Source organism: Nelumbo nucifera, chromosome 5 (genome assembly GCF_055504915.1).
Source record: "Nelumbo nucifera cultivar China Antique chromosome 5, China Antique-T2T, whole genome shotgun sequence".
Classification (NCBI taxonomy): Eukaryota; Viridiplantae; Streptophyta; class Magnoliopsida; order Proteales; family Nelumbonaceae; genus Nelumbo; species Nelumbo nucifera.
The window spans coordinates 33,292,245-33,317,399 of NC_142653.1; the positions used below are offsets into that span (position 1 = coordinate 33,292,245).

Below are 25,155 nucleotides of genomic sequence, written 5' to 3' on the forward strand. Positions count from 1 at the left end.
TTCATATTCAGATAATGCTTTGGAGTTTGGACTAGACTACTAGAGGACTAAAACAAAGAATCCCAAGAGTAGAAATCCCTCCCATTTCTTCAAGCCACGAATTCATGATTGTACCAAGCAAACTACATTAAAATGGAACAACCCCAAGAGAAAAAAAAAAAAAAAAAAAATCTGTTTTAACATACAATGATACGTGGTTAATTCTACAAAAAATCAATCATTGCTTATCCATGTGAAATCTACATTGTTAAATCTTCATAGACGTGGCAGATGCAGATGGTCATTGATCAACCATCGCTTGTCCATGTGAAGGCCAGGATTACAACAGTAAGGGCAAAAGCAATGGTGACACAGGCAAACACCCACATTGCCTGGTCAGTAAAGGCTTGTGACTCTTGACCAGCCAAATCAACCTCTTTGAGAAGCTCCCTCACTTCATCCATGTCTGAGTCTTTTGCAGCCTGGATTAATCGGCTTTGTATCTTCTCAAGCTGGGCGAGTCTATTCCTTGTGGACCTATCCTTGGCTGACCAGATAAAACCTGTCATCTTCCATAGAAGGATGCCAACATAGATGGCCACAACACAGTCCACGCTGTAATGATGTCTTTCCCGTATCTCCCTCTGGGCACTATGCATAACCAGAAGCCATATCAGAGCTGAAGCCCAACCTCCATAGGCTTCCTGTTTAGATTTTGAACATGGTCTAATCAGAAAATTGCAGAAAAATAAGCTTCAACAACATTTAAGCAATAAAATAATGAAAAAAGAGGGCTAAAAACATTTTGAACACACTGTCCAAGCCATAGCAGTAAGCACTGCAACAAGCATGTGGCCGCTGTATAATAAATCGTTGCATCCACCACCAGCCTTCTTTAGCAAACTGTACCAGGATCCATCAGAAGCAGTAGGTCGCAAGAAATCAATTAGGAAACTCATCGACCCCCAATCTGGCCTGTAATCACCAATGTAGTCTTCAACGGTGGCTGAAAATAGAAAAAGACAAGGGTCAAATCCACATTGCCGTATCAAACGAAATTTGCCTGTATGCATTAAGTTTCAACAGCATTTTGGTGATCCTGCCCAAATATCCTATACTGTATAACAGCATCTTCTTGAAAGGAATTTCCCTACAAAGAGAGCGAAGATGCTGAGGTGACAACATAATCTGTGTGTGTGTGTGAATATAGGTCATAGGTGAATAGGTGATAACATAATCACATAAATAGGATTGACCATGGGTTGATCATTTCTGCCCCCTGGCCCACATTGCCTGGCAGATGATTTTCCATCAGCCCTTGCCTGGCACTGACTAGCATCAAATCAGACCTGCATCTAATGCAGGCCAGTCTCAGGTGAAGCAAATCCCCAGCCCACTCAGCACGGCTTGTCCCGGAAGTTATGATATATGTGTGTACCAAATATAACACACACACACATACACACGATCATCCCTAATAGACGATGATCTTCTCTCTGTGTGTGTATATATATATTCTGTAAATTTTATTGTAAAATTAAATTGAAATTTTAAAATTTTAAAGAATATAATTTTATTAAGTTATACAGGTAATCCTGGATGCCCAACCCATGACCATCCCTAATTGACCATGATCTTCCCATGGTCATTTGGTGGCTGAGAAAATGCCATATGCCATATAGCCATGGTATTGATAGTACTTATCTTTCCCGGTCTGAACTAGTAGCTGAGTTTTTCCCCTCTTTTATAGAATCCCACTAAAAAAATAAACATTCCAGAGTTACCAGCTGTGTCCACTATCCAACATGAACCCTTTTAAATAATAGGATAGAACTAGACATCCTATAATCTCATGTCTAACACAAATGCCCCTGTTTATACTTTTTCCTTTTCTGATTTAAATGTCCATGACAGCATGTTTCCATGACACTAGCATTTCTCTTCTAACGAATTTGAAAAGAACAAGACAACTGGAATTAAATATAAAACAAACCGTAGGCTATGTCCTGTTGAATTAACTGGCGAATGGCATTGGTATTTGAAGCATATGGAACATAATATTTCTGTGCCCAGTAATGAGGATGTGATGGGACCCTAAATCGAGCTGAAGCACACCAAGGCCTGGCAGATGGCAAAATTGTTGAGGCAAATGATATGGCTCGAAGGAGACGACCAATGGCCATGGTAAACATGTACCTTGCACCTAGCCCAAGGCCAGGAGCTTTAACAGAGTCGAACAACACGGAAAAACCCAGCATCATAAACAACATCAGATAATGGTGTAACCCAATAATATGGGCTCTCAATATCTCAACCACTGCATGAGGAAGCTTCTCATTCAATGCTAAGAGCAGCCACTGGCCTGTGTCAGGAAGAGGAGGTGCTTTGCTGTCAAAATGAACAAGACCCATTCATTATTTCCACTTCTCAACTATCTAGTTAATCTACGAGCTGAACAGTCAAGTAAATTTATGAAAAGAGGGAAAAACAAGATTCAAAGTTTCAAGTGATGGCAAACAGGTAGGGGGTCCCACAACTTTCATATCTTGTGATGGGCTTTGTAGGGTAAAGATAAGATATTTTGGGTGATTAATACTGAAGAACATAGATAGAAAAGCAGGTAGAAAGTTGTCTTGCAAGGAATGATTATGAAGTTAGTTAGCAACAATGAAGTAATTTAAAGAAGAAATTCTGCTATTGTAACATACAGCAGAGAGAGAGAGAGAGAGAGAGAGAGTGCTGGATACAACTAGAATTCACTAAACTAAATCAACTCATCTAAGTTTCAATTTTCAAATACCATGTTTCAGCCAGAAAAAAACTATCAATTGCCATAATTCCATATATAAACTCACCAGAAGTGTTCAGATCTCCCTTCATTGACTCCAAATCCAACAAAAATTGGCCAGCATTGACTTCCAATTGCATCAATGTTAAGGTAAATGCATATATATAACCATAGTAAAAACTCAAATATGGGCTCTAACTTCAAAGGCAACTCTCATAATTCATTACTAATTCCACCGAATCTAAAAATAAAAATAAAAGGACAGATCCAAGATAGACTCAAAAATAGAAAGAAAAATAACTTATCTAATGACATGTCAATATGTCATATGATTATTTTAAGCCAGTGTCATAATTCATTACTAATTCCACTGAATCTAAAAGAAAAAAAAAGACAGTTCCAAGATAGACCCAAAAGTAGAAAGAAAAATAATGTATCTAATGACATGTCATATGCTTTTGTTTTCTTTTTTTGAAGCCAGACATATTATTTGGTTTGGATGTCACATAAAGGAAGATTAATCCCCACATACAAACATCTGCAAACATAAAAATTTCCCACCTAAACCACATCTACAATCTCAAAATACAGATACTGATATGGACATGGATATGGATATGGGAAACTAGGATAAACTCTTTATTGCCTAAGATTCCTGACAAAGATACGGATCTGAATACTCATGTAGGAGATGCAGGAGATGCAGGAGAAAGTCCTACTAATTAGCAATGATAGACTAGAAACATGAGAAAGAAAGAATTCACATCTGATAAGTGTGAATGAAATGAAAAAAAAAAGAGAAGAATTTCAGATCTGAAATTTAGAAGAAAATAGTTAAGAGAGAGAAGAAAGAAGATATCACCCCTTCAAAAGAGAAAAAGAGGTAGAAGAAATACTTGGAGAAAGCTCCAGCAACCACAATTCACTAAAATATAACTTCTATTCACAAAATCAATTCTAATATCTTAGTTACAATGACATCATTTATAGACTCAACAATAAGTACTTGGATCTAAAAGAAAGCTATTACCAAAGATTGGTCCCAGCTATCCGGGGACTAGGGAAGAGTGGACATGGGGGTACTCAAATGGGGACACCTAAAATAATTCCAAGTAACTATTAATAGTCCTACAATTTAATAGACAAAAATAACTCCAAGATAGACAAGGGAATGCAAAGACTATCCTAAATACCTATTGTTAACCGAAAAGAAGTTATTGCTTAGTGTAATGGTAACAACTCAGGCTGACAAGTATGAAAATTTTGGTTCAACTCTGAGAGACCACTTTGTGCAAATAAGTTCCAAAGTTTAGGTCCATATCTGGTAAAGCTCTCCCAATACCAGATAGCTGGATCAACATTGGGTAATAGCCTTATATTATAAACCTGTCATTTTTCCCTAAAAAATGAATATACACTAATCTTTCAAGTCTCACCACCACCATATTAGGGATCCAGTGACACTACAACAGCATAAAAAATGATACTACCAAAGGATAGATGCCTCAAGTATGGATATTTCCACTACCACCGTGAACCATATAAAAAAGGTGGTAATCAAAACTACTATTGCTTTATTGAATAATCAGATTAAAAAGAAAATCAAAATGATGCTGACCCATTTAGAGGAAATTGACACAGACAAGTGAATCAGTGATAATAGGAACTGCAAATGATAGAATTACTTTCCAGGCTTGTTTTAAAATATAGACAAAATTCAAAGGATATTACAAAGTACTATACAAATCAATAGGAATTAAGTATGCAAATTCCTATATAGAGAGTAGCTAGACTTGTGAACAAACCTAGGTTAACTCATGGTTTAAAATGTCTCTGACATATTTCCATTTCCATGGGTAGCAAAATGAAATTTTACCAAAATCGACATTTCCCCAATAAACACTACCAGCACTATGTGGAGTACAAGAGAGTTTCCACAACATATTTCCATTTCCACTTCCATGGGTGGAGACATGAAATTTTACTATAATCGACATATTCCCCGGTAAACACTGCCAATACTATGTGGAGTCCAAGAGAGAGTATTATAACAAAAGTTGGTAACAATATTGTAGATATGTGAAGTAACAATGTTATTGTCCACCTAACTTGCATGATTACCACTTTGAGCTAGCTCAACATTCATTTCAAACATGAAGTTAAATATTAGTTTTTTGTTTGTGTAGTAGATTATTTGATTGATCTAATACAACCATTTACATTTTCTATGAGTTTAAATTTTGCTTTAACTCATTCTATCATGAAACTCTGAATCTGAAGGTTTACAAAGCAACTTCAGATGTATTTTTTTGTCTACAACCTTAGTTTCTTAGCTTTATTTAATGATTTAGTACAAGATAATAATTTAAAAAGGTGTGCCTATGCTTCTTTTATCATTTCATAAAATATCATTCTATATTTTGCATAGTTTACAATGTTTCCACCATGTCTACAATTTTTACAATATTTCCATACGATATTTCTGACATGTTTCTTATATTTGGATGACAAACATTTCCACCGACATCGACATTTTAAAACTTGGGTTAACTGGGCCTTTTATTAAACCTAGTTGATGTAGTACTTGAATCATTGGAGGGACAGCTGATGAGGAAAAAGGCCAACCATAGTATTATGGCAGTTTGACAATAACTATGTTTTTTTTATTCTACCTTTTTCTTACCAAGGCAATGCTGTCATTATGAGCCATGATCTTAGATCCAACTGAACCAAACCATCCTATTTTTGGTTCACTTATCCAGTCCAGGTATTAAAATATTGGTATTACCACGTGAAAACTGGTACAATTAGTCATGTCTTGACAAAAACTAAAATAAATAAGTCCCCAATCCTCCTGTAGAGAAGATGGGAATGGCCCATAGGTGTTGTTTATTCTTTCTTGTTATTTATGTTTTTTCTATAATGGGCCTTATTCTGGGCCCATCCTGTCAATATTAAGTTCTTTGTAAATTCTTGCCCAACTAAGGGCCTCCTTGTAATTATTCAAATATATCTAAATAAAATAGTGTTAGGGTGCTGAGAGAGTGTATGTTCGAAACTCTCATTCTCAGACCCTCATTGCCGAACTCTCAGCTCTCCTCTCTTCAGTTTTCTTCATGGTATCAGAGCATACCTGAACTTCAATATCCTAGGGCTGGAAGCTTAACTCGTGTTGCCTGATTCTCGGAGGTCATTGGAAGTGCCCAAGACTCGAATCTCTTGGAGAAGTGGTTCGGTGGCCGGGAAGAATCAGAGAAAAGAAAAAAGGGGAAGGGGAACAGTTCGGTTCTGGTTTGAAGCTCGAAACTGTAAGTTGTGCTCAGATTTCTGGGTTCAGTTTTATTCTGGTTATTTTGTATTGCTTTCGATTGTTTTTGGACTGTTGAAGTGTCCGAAAACCCTGGCTGTTCTGTACCACCTTCGGCTGCCATTGAATCTGGTTTAACCCAGAAATTTCTGGGCTGTTTTTTCACTCCTTCTTGGACTGTCGAAACATCCTTGTAACAAGGCTGTGGATTGTTATTTATTCTTGGTTGTTTTTGGGGGGCTGTACGAACTGTTCTTGGAGCTTTTTTTTTTTTGAAAAGTGGGGTTGTCTCTATTGCCCACACTGTGTTTGTAAAAAGGGCTATTTCAGCAATACCAAGTGAGATTTTTTCTTTAAGTCCAGATTTGAAAAGGTACTTCGGCTGAGTGCCTAGAAGTTTCTGTTTACTTCTTGAAGGCTGAACTCAGTGTATTGCCTTCTTGTGGTCGGCTGAACTCTGTTATTGCTTGTCCTTACTCAGTATACTTGTAGAAGTTATCTGAAATCATATTTGGAGTGTTTACATGATGTACTCCTCAGAGTTTGAAAACAAAAGTGATGCTGAATATGGACTGGTTCAGGGGACTCCAAGTGATTCCTTATTGACTGTTGTAGAGAACACTGATGTGGGCCCCACAGCTACGGTCCCACTGTACTTGTAGGGTAGGTGTTCTAGTCTTCCTAGGGTTAGCTATTGGTTATTTAGTTGTTTCAGTTGTTATTTGTTACTCATTATTTCAGTCTTATTTTGATTTGTTTGTTATGTAAAGACTAAGGGCAGATATGTCCTTTCCATGTAATGAGCATAACCTATAAATATTAATTAAAGTGGCGGCAGCAAAACATTAAGCTTCTGCTCCTCCTTTCAACTCTTGTGTTCTACTGCTTCTCCTCCCTCTTCCTCTTCTTTCCTCTTACCTTTCTTCTTATTTTCGATCTTGAAATCCATTAGGGTTCAAGACTGATAACAGTCCTGAACTCTGTTATTGCTTGTCCTTACTCAGTATACTTGTAGAAGTTATCTAAAATCATATTTGGAGTGTTTACATGATGTACTCCTCAAAGTTTGAAAACAAAAGTGGTGCTGAATATGGACTGGTTCAGAGAACTCCAAGTGATTCCTTATTGATTGTGACCACAGTTAAACTTGATGGAACTTGTGAATAAACCCTAGTTGCTTCTAGGTCAAAGTAGAGAAGAAGAAAGAAGAAAGAAAGGAGAAAGAAGAAGAAGAGGAGAAGAGTGTTCGGCCAGACTAGAAGAGAGGATGTTCAAAAGTCACTCTCCTAGCCGACCCACTTGACTTTTATTCATAAAACTTAAGTTACAAGAAAAACAATTTTGTCCCTCATAGAAGATGGGACACATAACTTAAACTCAGATACAATAGACATTTCACTTTCAATAAGATACACCAGAATGACCAAAATACCCCTGACTTGAGCATTCTAACACTCCCCCTCAAGCTAGAGAGTATATATCATATAGTCCCAGCTTGTTACAAATGTAATATATTCTTCCTCGAGACAATCCTTTTGTGAAGAGATTTGCCCACTGATTTCCTGAGCTCACATGAGATGTAGTTATTACCCCACTTATCACTTTCTCTCTCACAAAGTGACAATCCACCTCAATATGTTTAGTTCTTTCATGGAAGACAGGATTGGATGAGATGTGAACAGCAGCTTGGTTATCACAATATAGTTTCATGGGTTTGTCAATTGAGAAACCCATCTCCTGTAGTAGGTTCTTCAGCCATACTAGTTCACATGTGGTATGGGCCATAGCCCTGTACTTTGCTTCCGCACTACTTCTTGCCACCATTGTTTTCTTCTTGCTCTTCCAAGTTACAAGATTGCCACCCAGGAAAGTACAATACCCTGTGGTTGACCTCCTGTCTGATATAGAGCCAGCCCAATCAGCATCTGTGTACCCTACTATCTCAAGAGTTCCTCCCTTTTGGTATAACTAACCACGACCTGGAGCACCCGTTAGGTACCTAACAATTCTCAAAACAGCTTCCCAGTGAGGAACCCAGGGATGTTGCATAAACGGACTCACCACACTCACAGCAAATGATAATATCTGGTCGGGTAATGGTCAGGTAGTTCAACTTTCCCACCAACCTTCTATATCTTCCAGGATCATCAAACTCTTCACCCGCATCCACACTTAACTTGGCATTGAGTTCCATATGAGTCTCTGCTGGTTTAGCACCTAACAACCCTGTTTCTTCAAGTAGATCAAGAACATATTTCCTCTGACATAAGTTGATCCCCTGTTTTGACCTCGCAACTTCTATTCCTAAGAAATACTTTAACTTCCCCAGATCTTTCGTATTGAAGTGGTCCTGTAAGAATTCTTTCAGCCTGTCAATTCCATTGTTGTCACTTCCAGTTATGACAATATCATCCACATACACGATTAGCAAGATTTTCCCATCTTTTGAGTTATAGCTAAAGACAGAATAATCAACCTGACACTGTTTCATCCCAAAGGCCTTCACCACTTCACTGAACCTGCCGAACCATGCACGAGGAGATTGTTTCAGTCCATAGATTGCCTTTTTGAGCCTGCACACCTTACCAGCCTCCCCCTGAGCAACAAACCCTGGTGGTTGCTCCATATACACCTCCTCAACAAGATCACCATGTAGGAAGGCATTTTTTATGTCAAGTTGTAGGAGAGGCCAATCATACATAGTAGCCAATGAGATCAACACCCGAACTAAACCAATTTTAGTCACAGGAGAGAATGTCTCCATATAGTCCACACCATATAACTGAGAATAGCCCTTGGTCACTAACTGTGCCTTCAATCGTTCCACACTGCCATCAGGAAGATGCTTCACTGTATAGACCCATTTACACCCAACAGTGTGTTTACCAGGAGGAAGGGTGGTGAGTTCCCGCGTATGATTATGTTGTAGAGCAGAGAGTTCTTCTTTCATGGCTTGCCGCCACCCTAGAGAGGTAAGGGCTTCCTGTACAGTCTTGGGAATGGGAACCGATGAGAGTAATGATATAAACTTGCAATGAGAAGCAAAAAGGTGAGCAGTGGAAACATAGTCTGAAATGGGATGAGAAGTACAAGTACGTTTACCTTTCCGCAAAGCAATAGGGAGATGAAGATCTGAGGGAGGAGCAGTAGCAGGATCTGTCGACGGGTGCTGAAGTGGAGGAGGAGCCAAAGCACTTCTGCGGGTATACACTTGAGTAATCGGCGACCTCTCTGTAGTAACAAGCATATGATGTGCATCTGCAGTAGGAGTGGGAGCTACGGGAAGGGGGTCCACAACCGGAACAGGAAGAGGAACCACAGAGGGAGAAGAAGAGACCCCGGCATCAGAGAAAAAATGAACTGATTCAAAGAAGGTGACATCAAGGCACACAAACGATTTATGAAAGTTAGGGTTATAACACTTGTACCCTTTCTGAGTCCTTGAGTAGCCAAGAAAAATACACTTCGTAGCTCGAGCATCTAGCTTGTTTACTCCAGGCCCCAAGTGTTGAATAAAACAAACACAGCCAAAGACTCTTGGGGTGAGAGGAAAGGGAGACAAAGTGAGGAACAACACGGAGAAAGGGGACCGACTTCCAAGGATTGACATGGGCATTCGATTTATCAAAAAACAGGATGTAAGAACAACATCACTCCAAAAGTGCTTTGGGACATGCATATTGATCATCAAGGACTGAGTAGTTTCAAGAAGATGTCTATTTTTCCGTTCAGCTACACCATTTTGTTGCGGGGTGTAGGCACAAGAAGTTTGATGAATTATTCCATGATGTTCTAGGTATTGCTGAAATGATGAGATGTATTCTTTGGCATTATCGGAGCGAAGTATTTTCATATGAACACCAAATTGAGTGCGTATTTCAGCACGAAATTTTTGAAAAATAGAGAACAATTCACTACGGTCTTTCATAAGATAGATCCATGTCATCCTTGAAAAGTCATCAACAAAGATTACAAAATACTTAAACCCATTGTATGACACCACTTTAACTGGACCCCATACATCAGAATGAACTAAAACAAAAGGACTTGAGACACGACTATCAATTCTTGGACTAAATGAGACTCGATGATGTTTTCCCAACTGACATGACTCACAATCTAATGATGAAAGATGACTCAAGGAAGGAACTAGCAGCTTCAAAGCCTTGAGAGAGGGATGACCAAGTCTGCAATGCCATTGGAGAAGAGTAAGAGACGACTGAAAAGCCACTGGAGGACCACCACCATCAAGGTAATACAAACCACCGGTTTCATGCCCTCCACCAATCTTCGTCCCCGTCTTGAGATCCTGAAACACACAAGAAGGATAGAAGGTTACAGAACAATTAAGGGACTTGGTTAATCTACTAACAGACATAAGGTTAAAAGGGAACTTAGGAACATATAAAACAGATGCTAAAGACAATGAGGAGAGATCAACATCACCAACACCACAAATAGGAGATGTAGAACCATTAGCAAGTGTAACTGTCTGAGATGTGGAGGTGCGAGAAAGGGAAGAAAATACATCAAGAGTCCCAGACATATGGTTGGAGGCTCCAGAATCAATGATCCAGGGTGAGGCTTTGGAAGCTAAACAAGTCATACCTGAATGGGCAAGTGTAGCTGTGTTTTGCTGAGATGTTTGAAGGAACTGCTCATATATTGCCCGTGGTACACTCACAATTTCCTGCCCGGAAGCACAAGTGGGTGTGGAGGGGGTTGGTGCAGTTTGCTGGCTTTCAGTAATTGTGCTACTACTCTTAGATGTAACATGGTTAGCCCAAGTGTTGGGTGGACCACGCAAATCATAGCAGAAATTAACTGTGTGCCCCTCTAAGCCACAATGTGTACATTTTCTCTGAGCATTACCCCTTCCTTTTCCACGGCCTCCCCCTGACTCACAGCCTCCAGTGGCCCGGTTAAACATGTGTCCACCACGGTTGCTTGGAGGGCCACTGCTGCCACCACCACTTCTACTTCCACGACTACTCCCTTTAGTCACTATCAAACCAGATCTATCAGAGAAGGAAGAATGTTCCACTGGCTCAATGGATGTCCTCTTAAGATGGGCAAAAACTTCTTCAAGTGAGGGGAGAGCTGATCCCCCCAATATCTGTGCTCTGACAGGCTCATACTTAGCCTTCAAGCCCACAAGAAACCTAGTCACATCAAGCTGTTCACGTTGCTGTTGTTGGATCTGGACATCTGATGTTAGAGGGTGATACACATTTAGCTCATTGCGGATGTTCCTCAAACTTGCATAATACTCTTCTAAGCTTTGACTTCCTTGCTTCAAATTGAAGTACTCTTGGTATAACTAATATACCCTAGTTGTGTTGTCTTGTCCAGAGTACAACTTTTTAGCATGACCCCAGATCTCTTTGGCTGTATCTAGGAACATGAAGTTCACACTAATCTTTGGTTCCATGCTGTTCCAAAGCCATGTCATTATCTGTGCATCATTTTGTTCCCAATCACTGAACCCAGGAGAATCAGAGGAAGGTTTCTCCTCCCTCACATGTTTTACTTTCCTCTTGGCTTTCAAGAACACCTCCACAAATTTTACCCATGGTACATAGTTCTCACCATTCAACTTGATGGATGTCATTTGAACACTTAGATAATCTAAAGAAAGCATGATGCTTGTTTTGTTGTCATTCCCAACTACAATTGAAGCCATCTCAATTATTTCTCCTTTGAATATACACCACAATCTCACACTTGTCACAAGACTTATCTCACTTATGATACCACCAACCCACTTTCTTCAACTGCACATTACACACTACATTCTAAAGCTGAAATCATTCAGTCAACACATCAAACACTTGGACTGCACACTGCAGGACCATTTACCACCAACACACCACTACTGAAATTACTCGGTCATTTCATCGAACACTTGTTCTTCATACTGCAGAACTGATTACACACAAGGTCTAGGGGTTCACTTTTAAGCATTTAGAATCATAGATATGTTAGCCACCACAACACAATCAACACCACACCACTGTTGTCGTGGACATCTGCACACTGCAGGACCATTTACCACCAACACACCACTACTGAAATTACTCAATCATTTCATCGAACACTTGTTCTTCATACTGCAGAACTGATTACACACAAGGTCTAGGGGTTCACTTTTAAGCATTTAGAATCATAGATATGTCAGCCACCACAACACAATCAACACCACACCACTGTTGTCGTGGACATCAGCAGTCTACTACTCTTCTTTCAGCACACATGCGAGCAAGAGAACACAAAAAAAACATGACTGATATGTGTATCAGTTTCACCCAGCACCACAGCAACTAACTTTTGAAGCACACAAAAAAAAAATCAGCATTCACAGTCCATTTCTGAACACACGACAGCAGTGTCCATACCTGTATATGTCCAGCCCTCTTCGTACACTGAATAGAGGGTCTAGTATACCACTTCAACGACCACCACAACACCGGCCAGAGGCATTCTCACCTCCAGGCCCTCAAAACGGCAACTCCTTTTCAGCCCTTTATCGAGTCTTCAATCAGATCAGCTGTAGGATGATGAAACCTACTATGAAGCTGGCGGCGAACCCAGGAAGAAGACAACAGCAAGAAAAAAAACACGAGACCTTGATGCTCTGATACCATGTGAATAAACCCTAGTTGCTTCTAGGTCAAAGTAGAGAAGAAGAAAGAAGAAAGAAGAAAGAAAAGAGAAAGAAGAAGAAGAGGAGAAGAGTGTTCGGCCAGACTAGAAGAGAGGATGTTCAAAAGTCACTCTCCTAGCCGACCCACTTGACTTTTATTCATAAAACTTACGTTACAAGAAAGACAATTTTGTCCCTCATAGAAGATGGGACACAACTTAAACTCAGATACAATAGACATTTCACTTTCAATAAGATACACCAGAATGACCAAAATACCCCTGACACGAGCATTCTAACAGAACTAATTATCTGGCGTGGTCACAATCAATAAAGATTCATGTATGTAGTAGAGGAAAGTAGGGGTTCATTTCAGGGAGTAAGAAGGCTCCCCCAGAAGATGATCCATCCTACGAGAAGTGGATGCAAGAAAATTACACTATCATTGGGTGGCTTGTAAACTCAATGCAGCCACAAATCAGTCAACACTACCTATGGATGAATTCAACAAAAGAAATTTGGGACAGTGTTGCAGAAACCTATTCCCAAAAACTCAATGTGGCCCGAGCATACATATTGAGAAGTGATGTAAAGAATTTAAGGCAAGGGGAGAAACCTCTTGCTGTATATTTCTCAACCCTGAAGTCCCTATGGCAAGAGATTGGCCTAATAGAAGTTGTAACTTAGGACACCACCAATGATGCAGAGACCTACAGAAAGTTGGTTGAAAAGAACAGGGTATTTGAGTTCTTAACTGAACTAAACCTAGAATATGATATCACAAAACATAATATTATTTCCAAGGAGTGTGTCTCTTGTCACAAGCTTATGCATTGGTGAGTAGTGAAGAGAGCAGAAGGGTTGTCCAGGTTCAAGGGGCTGATATTAATGATCATTTTGCCAATATGGGGATTAAACCTAAAGGTAATGCTGGAACTTCTGGTGGCACAGGAAAGAAAGAAGTTATATGTGAGTACTGCAAGAAGCCAAAGCACACCAAAGACAAGTGCTGGAAATTACATCCTAATCTTGTTCCCATTCGGTTTCAGAAAAAACATGATTGTAAAAGATCAGGAAGTGCAAATGTTGTTGCCGGGCCAGATAGTGAAGAGATGTCTGCTTCTGCACAGTTGGCAGCCATGAGAGCAGAATATGAAAAGTTTGGGAAGATGATCAGTCAGTTGAGTGATGTGACCTCTCCTTCCAACCCTTCAGGAAATTCTACTGCTTCAGCATTTGCTCATTCAGGTATAAGGGCTTCTGCCAATCATGCTACCACTTCAGGTAATCTCAAGATCCCTTGGATTATTGACTCAGGTGCTTCTGACCATATGACCAATCTGTCTACCTTGTTTGTTTCATATGACTTACTTCCTGGACGTGATAAAATCACTTTAGTTGATGGTTCACTTGCCCCTATCTCTGGTAAGGGAACCATCAAGGCTACAGATTCCTTGTTCCTACCTTCTGCCCTCCATGTACCTAAACTAAATACAAATTTATTGTCTGTGAGTAGTTTAACCAAGTCACTAAACTGTTGTGTAACCTTTTTTCCTTCTTACTGTGTTTTTCAGGATCTAGAGTCTCAAAAGGTGATTGGGAGTGCCCATGAGGCGAACAGAATATACCTGCTTGATACTCCGGGACAATGCACTGATCATCTTGGGAATGTTGCTCTTGGATTTGTCTTCAGAGTCTGTTAATCGGATTATGTTGTGTCATTGTCGTTTTGGTCATCTGTCTTTTTCTGCCTTGAGTCATCTATTCCCTGAACTGTTTAAGGGAATTAGTTTGTCCAGTCTTCATTGTGAGTCTTGTGAATTGCCAAAGCATTGTAGAAACATTTATCCTTTGAGCAATAAAAGATCTTCTGTTCCTTTTAATATTGTGCATTCTAATGTGTGGGGACCTTACCACTTACCCTCCATGGGTGGCTACAAATATTTTATCCTGTTTATTGATGACTTTTCTCGGTTCACTTGGATATTCCTGATGAAATCCCGTGATGAAGTACCAAGACTTGTAAAACAATTCCATGAGTTTGTTTTAACCCAATTTGATACCAGGATTAAAATCTTCAAATCAGACAATGCAAAAGAATACTTTGAGAAAAACCTATCCTGTTATCTTTCTAACATGGGGGTTATTCATCAAAGCTCATGTGCTAGGACCCCAGAACAGAATGGGGTTGTTGAGAGGAAAAATAGGCATATTGTTGAAGTTGCAAGAAGTATCTTATTTGCCTCACATGTTCCTACCAGGTTTTGGGGTGATGTTGTTCTTACTGCTACTTACCTTATAAACCGTATGCCATCCAGGGTTTTGGGGTTTAAGTCTCCCTTCACTCTTCTTCATCCGGACAATGACCTTTTTCCTGTTCCTATTCGTGTCTTTGTTTGCACCTGTTATGTACATGTTCCAAGTGTCCAAAGGCATAAATTTGAACCCAAAGCTCAAAAGTGTATTTTCGTTGGTTATTCCCCCACACAGAAGGGTTATTGTTGTTTTGATCCAAAGTCTGGCAATCAGTATGTCTCAATGGATGTCACCTTTGATGAGCTTTCCCCCTTTTATGGTTCATCTCCAGAAGGACATTGTCCACAGGGGGAGGATTTGTCACAGGTGTTTGCTCTTCCTCTTCCTGTCCCTGTTGAGTCTCTTGATGTGTCTGCTTCTCCTTCAAATGTATCAAGGGTGGATCAGTCGTTCCATTCTCCTTGTCCCAGTACTCTACCTCCTCGTCCTATCCTCAATCCCAAGGTGTATCAAAGGCAAAGATCCAGAAATGTGCATGTTGTTTCTCCTACAACACATGAGCCTCATACACTTCCAGTCAAAGAAGAGACAACAGGTACTATTTCAGCACCTTTGAATTCATCCTTCCCTGACCTTGATATTCCCATTGCTGTTAGAAAAGGAAAACGGAAGTGCACTGCACACTGTATTTCCAAGCACCTTTCTTATAGTTTGCTTTCACCTTCATACTTTGCCTATTTCTCTCCTGTTGCTTCTCATCCTATTCACAAGTCTGTGTCAGAAGCTATTAAGATTCCAAAATGGAGGGATGCTATGAGATCTGAAATCGATGCCCTACACAAGAATGACACATGGGAAGTGGTGGATTTGCTTGAAGGGAAGGATCCAGTTGGTTGCAAGTAGGTCTTTACTATCAAATACCAAGCTGATGGCACCATTGAAAGGTACAAGGCCAAGCTGGTTGCAAAAGGCTATACACAGACATATGGAATTGATTATTTAGAGACCTTTGCACATGTTGCCAAGATGACATCTGTGAGGGTTCTTCTATCTTTAGCTGCTCATTTTGACTGGCCCCTTTATCAATTGGATGTGAAGAATGCATTTCTGAATGGTGAATTACATGAGGAGGTTTACATGTCTCTTCCTCCAGGGAGGTATGGAACTGATATGAAAGGGAAGGTATGCAGGCTGAAGAAATCTCTTTATGGACTAAAACAGTCCCCTAGAGCATGGTTTGAGAGATTTAGAACAGCACTTGTTAACTTTGGTTATGTGCAGACACAGTCCGATCATACTCTTTTTGTGAAGAGGAGTGGACATCTGGCAATATACCTCATTGTGTATGTAGATGATATTGTAGTGACTGGTAATGATGTTTCAGGAATTCATGATCTAAAATATTTTCTCCATACAAGTTTGAGATTAAAGATTTGGGGGAATTGAGATACTTTCTTGGCATAGAAGTGGCTCGATCCAAAGATGGGATTCTTATCTCCCAAAAGAAGTATGTTCTTGACTTGCTCTCTGAAACTGGAAAGATGGGTGCTAGACCAGTTGCTACTCCTATTGATACGAGTCATAAACTCTAAGCCTCAAAAGGGACATTGTTAGAAGACAAAGGAATCTTTCAGAGACTTCTTGGGAAACTTTTGTACCTATGCATGACTCGGCCAGATATTGCATATGCAGTCAGTTGCATTAGCCAATTCATGCATGCTCCCCGAGACACTCGTATGACTGCTGCAGAGAGAATCCTATGTTATTTGAAGGGCTCCCCAAGAAAGGGTATTATGTTTGCCAAGCATGGTCATATGAAACTTGAAGCCTACACCGATGCTGACTGGGCCGGGAACATTGATGACAGAAGATCTACTTCTGGGTATTGCAGCTTGGTAGCTAGTAATGTTGTTTCTTGGAGAAGCAAGAAACAATCGGTTGTTGCTCGGTCTTCTGCTGAAGCAAAATACAGGGCCATGGCACATGGAGTTCTTGAATTATTATGGCTAAAATCTTTGATGGAAGAACTTGAAATTGAATATGACAAGCCAATGATGTTGTACTGTGATAATCAAGCTGTCATCAACATTGCTCACAACCCAGTGCAACATGATAGAACCAAGCATATTGAAGTTGATCGACACTTCATTAGGGAAAGGGTCTCTTCGAGTGAAGTGTGTCTTCCTTTCATCACATCTGAAGGACAGTTGGCAAATTTTCTCACCAAAGGCATTCCCAAGGCAAAACTTCAGCATGATACCAACAAGCTTGGCATGATTGACATCTATGCTCAGCTTGAGGGGGAGTGTAGAGAAGATGGGCCGAATGGCCCATAGGTTGTTTATTATTTCTTGTTATTTATGTTTTTTCTGTAATGGGCCTTATTCGGGGCCCATCCTGTCAATATTAAGTTCTTTGTAAACTCTTGCCCAACTAAGGGCCTCCTTGTAATTATTCAAATATATCTAAATAAAATAGTGTTAGGGTGTTGAGAGAGTGTATGTTCGAAACTCTCATTCTTAGACCCTCATTGCCGAACTCTCAGCTCTCCTCTCTTCAGTTTTCTTCACCTCCAAATGGCTAGGCTATTACATTTAATTAAGGAATTTTCCGTTGTCTAATTGGGTAATTCTTATTTTTGCATAATGATCTTAGATTTAATAAGGTATTTAATAGTTAATGAGGAAGTTAATAGTCTTTAGCTGAACACGTTTCGAACTCTGGGGGTGGAAACTCTAACTCACCATCAGAAGCTACATCTCAAAATCTCCTTGCCAAACAGGTTTTTTGTAAGGGATCCCTCGAGACTTCTCAAAAGAAATACGGGGACATAGTGGGGAGGCATAAACAGGTGGGTAAGAGTTGTGATCTATGTTTAACAGAGGTGACGGAAAGGCTAACTAATCAGAACCGAGCCTTGGAACCAGATGGAACCCACATTCCTTATCAGGGCCAGACTGTTTCTGTATCCAACTCCAGCACTCCCAATCTTCCCCACCACAACCCAGGTAACCGTGTCCTTTCGTTTTGTGATACTAACTGTTGCTTTTTGACTTCCGTGCCAAATACAGATCCCAACCCAGAGGCTGCAGCCCTTGAAGGAGGGGATGGGGTGAGAGAAAATAGAAGCGACAAGGAGGGTCAGGAGAGAGAAGTAGGGAATGAAGGAGAAATAGAGAAAAAAAGGAAAGAATCCTAGAAATCCTAGAGTGTCTGTTAAATGAAGCAATGGTGGAAAACAGTCAAAAGGAAGGGTCAGAGGGAGTTAGAGTAGAGGGTTCTGAGGAAGGAGATAGAAGGGGGGAGACAACAACAGGGGAGGGAAGTAGAAATTCAAGTGTAAGAGATTAATTAGTGAGGATTCTGTGGCGGGTTTTGTACAGAAACAGGGGTGCAAATTGAAAGATCCAAATGCTCTCAATGTATTTTTGAAAACAAAGAAAGAAGAAGCAAAATCTAAAAGGAGAAGAGTGAGTGAGGTTGAAAGGCTACTAAAGGAGGTGGGAGGGGATAGAAGTTTGAAGGTTAAAGGAGAAAGAAGGAAGAGGAATAACTGAGGGCAGGAAGGTCTAAGGGGAAAGAAGATAGTTAGATGAGGATCTTAAGCTGGAATGTCAGAGGTTTGGGAAGTGCTAGGAAGAGAGCAGTAATAAAAGAGGCCATCAAGAAAACAGACCCAGATGTGGTACTTTTGCAGGAGACCAAGAGAGCAGATTTTGACATTAGGTGGGCAAGGAGTGTCTGGAGAGGCAGGGGAATTAGGTGGGCGGCTCTGCCTTCTTGGGGGTCTGCGGAGGGTGTTGCCACAATGTGGAAGAATGAAGTACTCATAGGTCAAGAAGAGTTAATAGGCCAATTTTCAATTTCCTTGAAGTTTAAACAAGTGGAGGATGGGTTTGAATGAGTGCTTACCAATGTATATGGTCCAAATGATTACAGAGAGAGAAGGAAGTTGTGGGAAGAACTGGCCGATATAAGGGGACTATGGGAAGGACCTTGGTGTCTTGGAGGTGACTTTGATGTTATAAGATTCCTGGAAGAGACAAATAGTCCGAGGCGGAGATCGACCTTGAGCATGAGGAAATTCAATCAATTTGTGGATGTTTACGAGCTTAAAGATATCTCACTATCACACAGCTGTTTTACTTGGTCCAATCTCCAAGTGAACCGATTTGCTCTAAGCTGGATAGATTTCTCTTCTCAAATGATTGGGAAGAACATTGGGGGAATCTAAACTCTAGAGCATATCCAAGGGTGACTTCAGACCATTGGCCTATTGTAATTTGTAGAGAGGAAGTGAGAAGTGTTGGTCCTGCTCCCTTTAGGTTTGAAAACATGTGGCTAGGACACTCGGGGTTCATAAAGAAAGTCAAAGAGTGGTGGCTAGTTGTGGAGAGGTGAGTTTTGGGTTCTAGTTGGGGAGAGGTTTGAAAAGAAATTAGCAACTTGGAAGAAAAACCTTTTTGTCTCTTGGAGGGAGAACCACTCTAATCAGGTCTACTTTAGCTAACCATCCTGTTTACTTTTTGTCAATCTTCAAGATTCCGACAAAGGTGGCTAGTAGATTAGAGAAACTAATGAGAGACTTTCTCTAGGAGCCGGGGGAGGAGAAGGACCATAGGGTGGGGTGGGAGATGGTTTGTAGGAGTAAGAGGGAGGGAGGTTTGGGTATCAGGAATTTAAGGAATAGGAACTTGGCTCTTCTGGGGAAATGGCTTTGGAGGTTCTCATTGGATAAGGACAAACTTTGGGTGAAGATAGTGGAAAGTATTCATGGGGTTGCAACAAATGGATGGGACTCTAGGATTCTGGCAAGGAGTATAAGAGCATCTCCTTGGAAAGCTATTCAAGCTATTCTACCTTTGTTCTCTCCATGGATCAAGTATGACTTGCACTCAGGCAATCTCATTAATTTTTGGGAACATGTTTGGATTGGGGACTCCTCCCTAAAAGACCAATTCCCAAGCCTTTTTGCCCTTTCCACTTTTAAAAATAAACTGATGTCTTCATTCATTATTCCTTCTAATTCTATTTCTGGGGTCGGCTGGAACTTGGGCCTGCGAAGAGATATCAGGGACATAGAGTTTGATGGTATCTCATCACTGTTATCCATTCTTGAAGGGGTGTTCCTAGAGCCAACAAAGGCAGATAGTAGAATTTGGACTCTCACACCCTCTGGTTCTTTCACTTGTGCCTCTTTCTTTAGCACTCTCACACATTCTTCTTCTACGGGCTTGTCTTTCCCTGTTAAAGAGGTGTGGTGTCATCCTATACCTCCTAAGGTTGGGAGTTTCTGTTGGGAAGCCTTTCTAGAAAGAGTTAACATAGCAGATTTACTTCAAAGAAAAAGACCCAATAGTTGTTTTTGTCCTCACTGGTGTGTCCTCTGTAAAGCTGATGGTGAGTCTAGATATCACTTACTAATCTCCTGTCAGTTCACTAACATCATTTGGGAGTGGTGTACTTCTTTGTTTGAGTGCAGGTGGACCCCCCCCCCTTCGAATGTGCAAAGCCTATTCACATGTATGTCGTTTCGGCCAACAAAAAGGGCCAAGTTTATGTGGAGGTGTATGAGGGCTGCAGTCTGTTGGACTATTTGGGAGGAGAGAAATTCACGAATATTTACAGATAAGGAGAGAAGTTTGGAAGCAATGCTGGAGGTCATCCACATTAGGGTTATACACTAGCTGAAAACCTTGGCTCTGTTCGCAGAATTCTCAATTGATGAACTGCAAAGAAAGTGAAAGGTGATAGCAGAACTTGTTCCAATGAGGAAGGCCTCAAATGTTTGTTGGACCCCCCCACCCCATGACTTTGTTAAACTGAACTTTGACGGCAGCAGCTTGGGCAATCCAGGGCCATCCGAAATAGGAGTAATAAGAGATGAACAAGGAAGCTATTAGCTATGTATTCTGGACCAGTTGGGGTGGGAGATTCTTTGAGAGCTGAGATTCTTGCAGCTCTTGAAGGGGTACAAAGAATCAAAGATATGCATATTAACAAGTTGACCATAGAAGGAGATTCTGAAGTGGTGGTAAACTGGCTGAAAAAGGATAGTCTTAGACTTTGGAATTACAGTAATGAAAAGAGGAAATTCAAGTGGCTGACTAAGGACATGGAAATCCAATACAAATGGGTAAAAAGAAGTGCGAACTCTTTGGCAGATGGTCTAGCTAGACAAGGGGTGAACAAACATTCTATTTTTTGGGCTGTCTTGTAATTTTTGTTCTTTTGATGCTTAATGGTTGTTCTTGGGAGCTAAGATTGTTTAGCCCCTTGCCCTGTAATTTTCTCATATTTTTAATATTAATTCAATCCACAGTTATTGATCAAAAAATAAATAAATAAGGAAGGTGATTTCCTCAAAGAACTAGAAGTTGATGGGAAAATTTTTGCCTTGGTTGTTTTTCCTATTTCTTTTGGATAACAACTTTTAAAGAAAATGTTATTAATGAGGTCTGATCAGATAGATTCCTTCCCTTGTAAATCTGTTTGAGGGATTGCCCCCTCGAAAATCAAATTTTTCTCGTGGGTTGCTGCAGGAGAAAAATGCCCAAGGAAATGCTGATTAGAAAAGGCATGATCCTACCTGATATCCACAGTCCTTATGCAACAGGAAAATTGAGACATCCAATCATTTGTTTCTCTATTGCAGGTTTTCTTTCAGAATCTGGTCACATTTCTTCAAAGTGTTCTCATATCAAAGCTGCATGCTCAGATCATTTAAATCTCTTTCCAGAAAGCTGGCATGTAGGAGAAATGAGAAAGAAGGATCAAATTCTATGGTCTACCAAACCACTGGCTGTATTGTGGTCTTTATGGGGTAAAAGAAATAGGAGATTTATTTATCAAAAACAACTTCAGGAAGATAAGTGGATAAATCATAATCAAATAGTTGAGGATCTTAGAGGATGGCTGAGCACTAACATACACTTCAAAGAGAACTTTTTTTTGGGTCTTCTTCTTTTTGGCTGAGAAATTTTTTTTCGGGGCTTTTAAGGATGTTCATACATACAAAAACCATTTGTACAGTGAACCCAATACACTTGTATATCTTTTCTTCTATAAATACATTTTATATTACCTTTTCAAAAAGATAATGTTATTAATGTGCAAGACAAAATAGAGTCCCTAATTCAAGTGGCTAGAATAGAAAAGGCAATGAAACAACAGAAGTTAAAGAATACAGCTGAGAAAACCCAAAAACAAAGTATATAGACCTCCCCGCACTACCCCTAGCTAGAGAATCAGCAAGGTCATTAATTGATCTACAATGTACATAACAAGCTGTTCAGCATGCAAGACAAAGCATTTGCTTCTCTTAAGATATGTCTTGGCAACATCCCACTAACGATCACTTGATATCCTCCTGAAATCAAGTCATTCCATCCTGAAATTTTTAAATCTTGTAGTGGAATGAACTATAGATGATATTGCCCAGGGAATTACTGAAAGCACCCTTACCTGAAGGATTGCAAATTTCCAAGAGCACAATTATCAAAGTTGAATTTTACTTTTCCTTCAGCTGGTGCTGTCCAAGATTGCAATACCAGCCTTACATGGGAAGCATTACTAGCCACAACATGCCAACTGAAATTTCCCTGGTTGACTTTCAACTTCTTCTCTCTTCTTCCCTCTACCAGCCTCATCCATCTTCCAATGCCTCAAATTCTTCTTCCCTGAAATTTCCCTGGTTGAGACTACTCTTGCTTCTTTTTCAATGCACCTTCCACAGATTGTGAACCTTCATGCATGATCTACAATTTGGTTACTCCTGTTGAAGGGAGAAAAGAGAAGGATATGAAAGCTAACCTACTGCAAGGAATTCTTGAATTCTGAATCTCAACCTGGAACCAAACTATTGTGCTCTCTAAACAAGTCTAAGCTCTAAAGAAAGAGAAAAGGAACCCAATCAAATAACTGACAATGCCCCAGACCTTTCTTCTATATCATTATTTCCAGTTGGAATATCACTTTTTTTGTATGAGTTAAGCATCTCTACTTTTCAGCAATGTATGTCCACTCAACCTCTTAACTTCACTCTGGGAAATCATGGAAACCAGTATATGACTTATCTGATATTCTAAGTTCAGTTTATTTGGGTGGTTTCACCATCAACTTAGTCAACAGCTTGCATACTCATTGGCATCTCCTCCTACCAAAAGTAGCTCCTTTGCTCCTGTAGATTAACATCCTATACTTTTTTAGTATTTTTATGTTTTATGCTAAAATAACATGTCAATGAAAACCTGAGGGTGTTAATATATGGCTTGCAATTTGGCCAACACAATATAGTTGATGTATACCACAATATAATATGAATTCATCACACCAAAGTATTGTGTATAACAGAGTTTTCATTTGTAAAACTAGAGTTCCTTTTCTTTGGTAGATCTTCAACCTTCAGAAGTCAATGGAACCCTAGTTTTACAGCTTGTTATTGCTGAAGTAAACTCCAATCAAGACCCACAATAACCAAAGTTGGTCCGTTAGTAGTTGGGAATGGCAGGATAGTTCCAACAAAAAGGGCAAGAATCTGAAAATAAATGTTGAAAAGTTTGCAAACCATTTCCTTCTGTATTTAATTAACCTGGACCTAATTAAAAATCAAACAATGATAATACTACAGTTTCAGCTTATTATTATTATTTGATCAAACAGTTTCCGTTTATTATTCTCCCATGTTTTTCTCATAAGCACAACCAGAAATATGTTCTGATAGCCAGAGGATGGTAAGGAAGTTTTCGAAATACCAGAATCTGATTTCTCTTTAGTGCAAAAATAAAGAATATTAATGCCAGATATTTTCAATAAAGGTAGACCAAATTAATATACTAGAGCTTTTGACAACAAAGTTATCACCAAAAAAGGAATGACTTCCTCTTACGAAAGGGTACATTATCAATGGTTTTGTATTTTTTTTTCCTTTTATAACAAATTCCAACCAAAATGAATTATTTGCATATTTGAATATCAAGTTCCACAGGATGTTAGGTGGGAACAATCTGAACTGTGGTAAGCATAACTGCACAAGTATTCTCAAAAAGATCACTCAGCCTCATTCCACAATGGCCACTTGGAAATTGACCATCCGCATCCTTATTCATCAATTGTTATAGGACATCTACATTTATAAGGATACAATTTCCAAATATGCAAACTATTAAGATACTTTCTCAAATAAGTTCACCCAAACCTACTAAGATGCACAATAATAAAAACAAAAGGTAAAAAAGCCCCATAATTACGATGAGATCTAGGGACGTATCAGGTCTTCTACCAAAGATCTGATGCATTTCACATAAACCATAGATCATCCTTTAGTGCAAGGGCTACTTCAACTACAACTTCTAGTAGTTACGACCTAATCCGATCCAAGTCAATACCAAGCAGGAAAAAAAAAAGAAATAAAAATGATTTTTTGGGAAAATAAATAAAAAAAGAATAAAATGACTAACGAGTGCAATAGCTAAACACAAAAAAGAAGGCTACCAAAAAGAAATTTTGAACCCTCTTTTCAAATTGTTGGTACCACTCTCAGATCCAAGCGCAACCCCGTCCATTTATATAAAACATACAAAATCAACAAGAACCCAGATCATTAAAATGGGTTCTAACAGTTTTTTACCTAGATGATTTCATGTTCAGCTCAAAAAATATATATAAAAAAAAGAACAAGACAAAAATGGGTTCTAACAGTTTTTTACCTATGCCAATCGAGACCCAGAACGGCAGTGACAGACCGAACAGAAAGGGCTTCCACAAGAAGAGCACCAAGCATGAAGACCATGGAAGCAATAAAAGGGATAACGGCGCGGAACTCAGAAGACCAGTGCCTGTAAAAAGGAACACGAGTCACAGCGGCCAAGGCGAGCACAACCCAGAGCGTTGGCTGCAAGCGAGAGTGCCACGATGGGGACAAGTGTCTCAGGTAGTCCACACCAACGTAAGAGATGGCGGCCAAGCCCAGGCCACCTTTCTTCACCATTGCTGCCGCCCATGGTAGAAGCATCCTGGGACTAGCTCCCTCTCCCAGCTGTGCTGCAACGAGCTAATCTCCCTTAACTAATTCCAGACTCCAATAGTGTGTAAGTTGCAGTACAATTAAAGGGAGAGATCGGCTTCAGTCTGTGCAATTAAGGGAAATCAACCAAAATCGAGTAAAACATGCGACAGAGGACC

At 39.8% G+C, this 25,155-nt stretch overlaps 1 protein-coding gene across 2 annotated transcripts; it reads right to left on the reverse strand.

Moving 5' to 3' along the window:
- Nucleotides 1-108: 108 nt before the first annotated feature.
- LOC104599921 (Sphingomyelin synthetase family protein) lies at nucleotides 109-25,155 on the reverse strand. Of its 2 annotated transcripts, XM_088887402.1 has the most exons (5): nucleotides 24,681-25,155; nucleotides 2,176-2,367; nucleotides 1,973-2,100; nucleotides 795-985; nucleotides 109-683 (listed from the first exon to the last, which is right to left on the reverse strand). In XM_088887402.1, the coding sequence occupies exons 1-5, from the start codon at nucleotides 24,983-24,985 to the stop codon at nucleotides 288-290; spliced, it is 1,212 nt and encodes a 403-aa protein (XP_088743528.1). In that variant the 5' UTR covers nucleotides 24,986-25,155; the 3' UTR covers nucleotides 109-287. The 2 variants fall into 2 exon arrangements, with proteins under 2 accessions (XP_088743528.1, XP_010260974.1); XM_010262672.3 differs by having other exon boundaries at nucleotides 1,973-2,367.

Coding starts and splice junctions, on each gene's coding strand:
- LOC104599921 (XM_010262672.3), bottom strand. CDS start 24,985: ATGCTTCTACCATGGGCGGCAGCAATGGTGAAGAAAGGTGGCCTGGGC. Junction 986..1,972: donor TCAACAGGACATAGCCTACG/GTTTGTTTTATA, acceptor TTCTATTTTCAG/CCACCGTTGAAGACTACATT. Junction 684..794: donor TTACTGCTATGGCTTGGACA/GTGTGTTCAAAA, acceptor AAATCTAAACAG/GAAGCCTATGGAGGTTGGGC.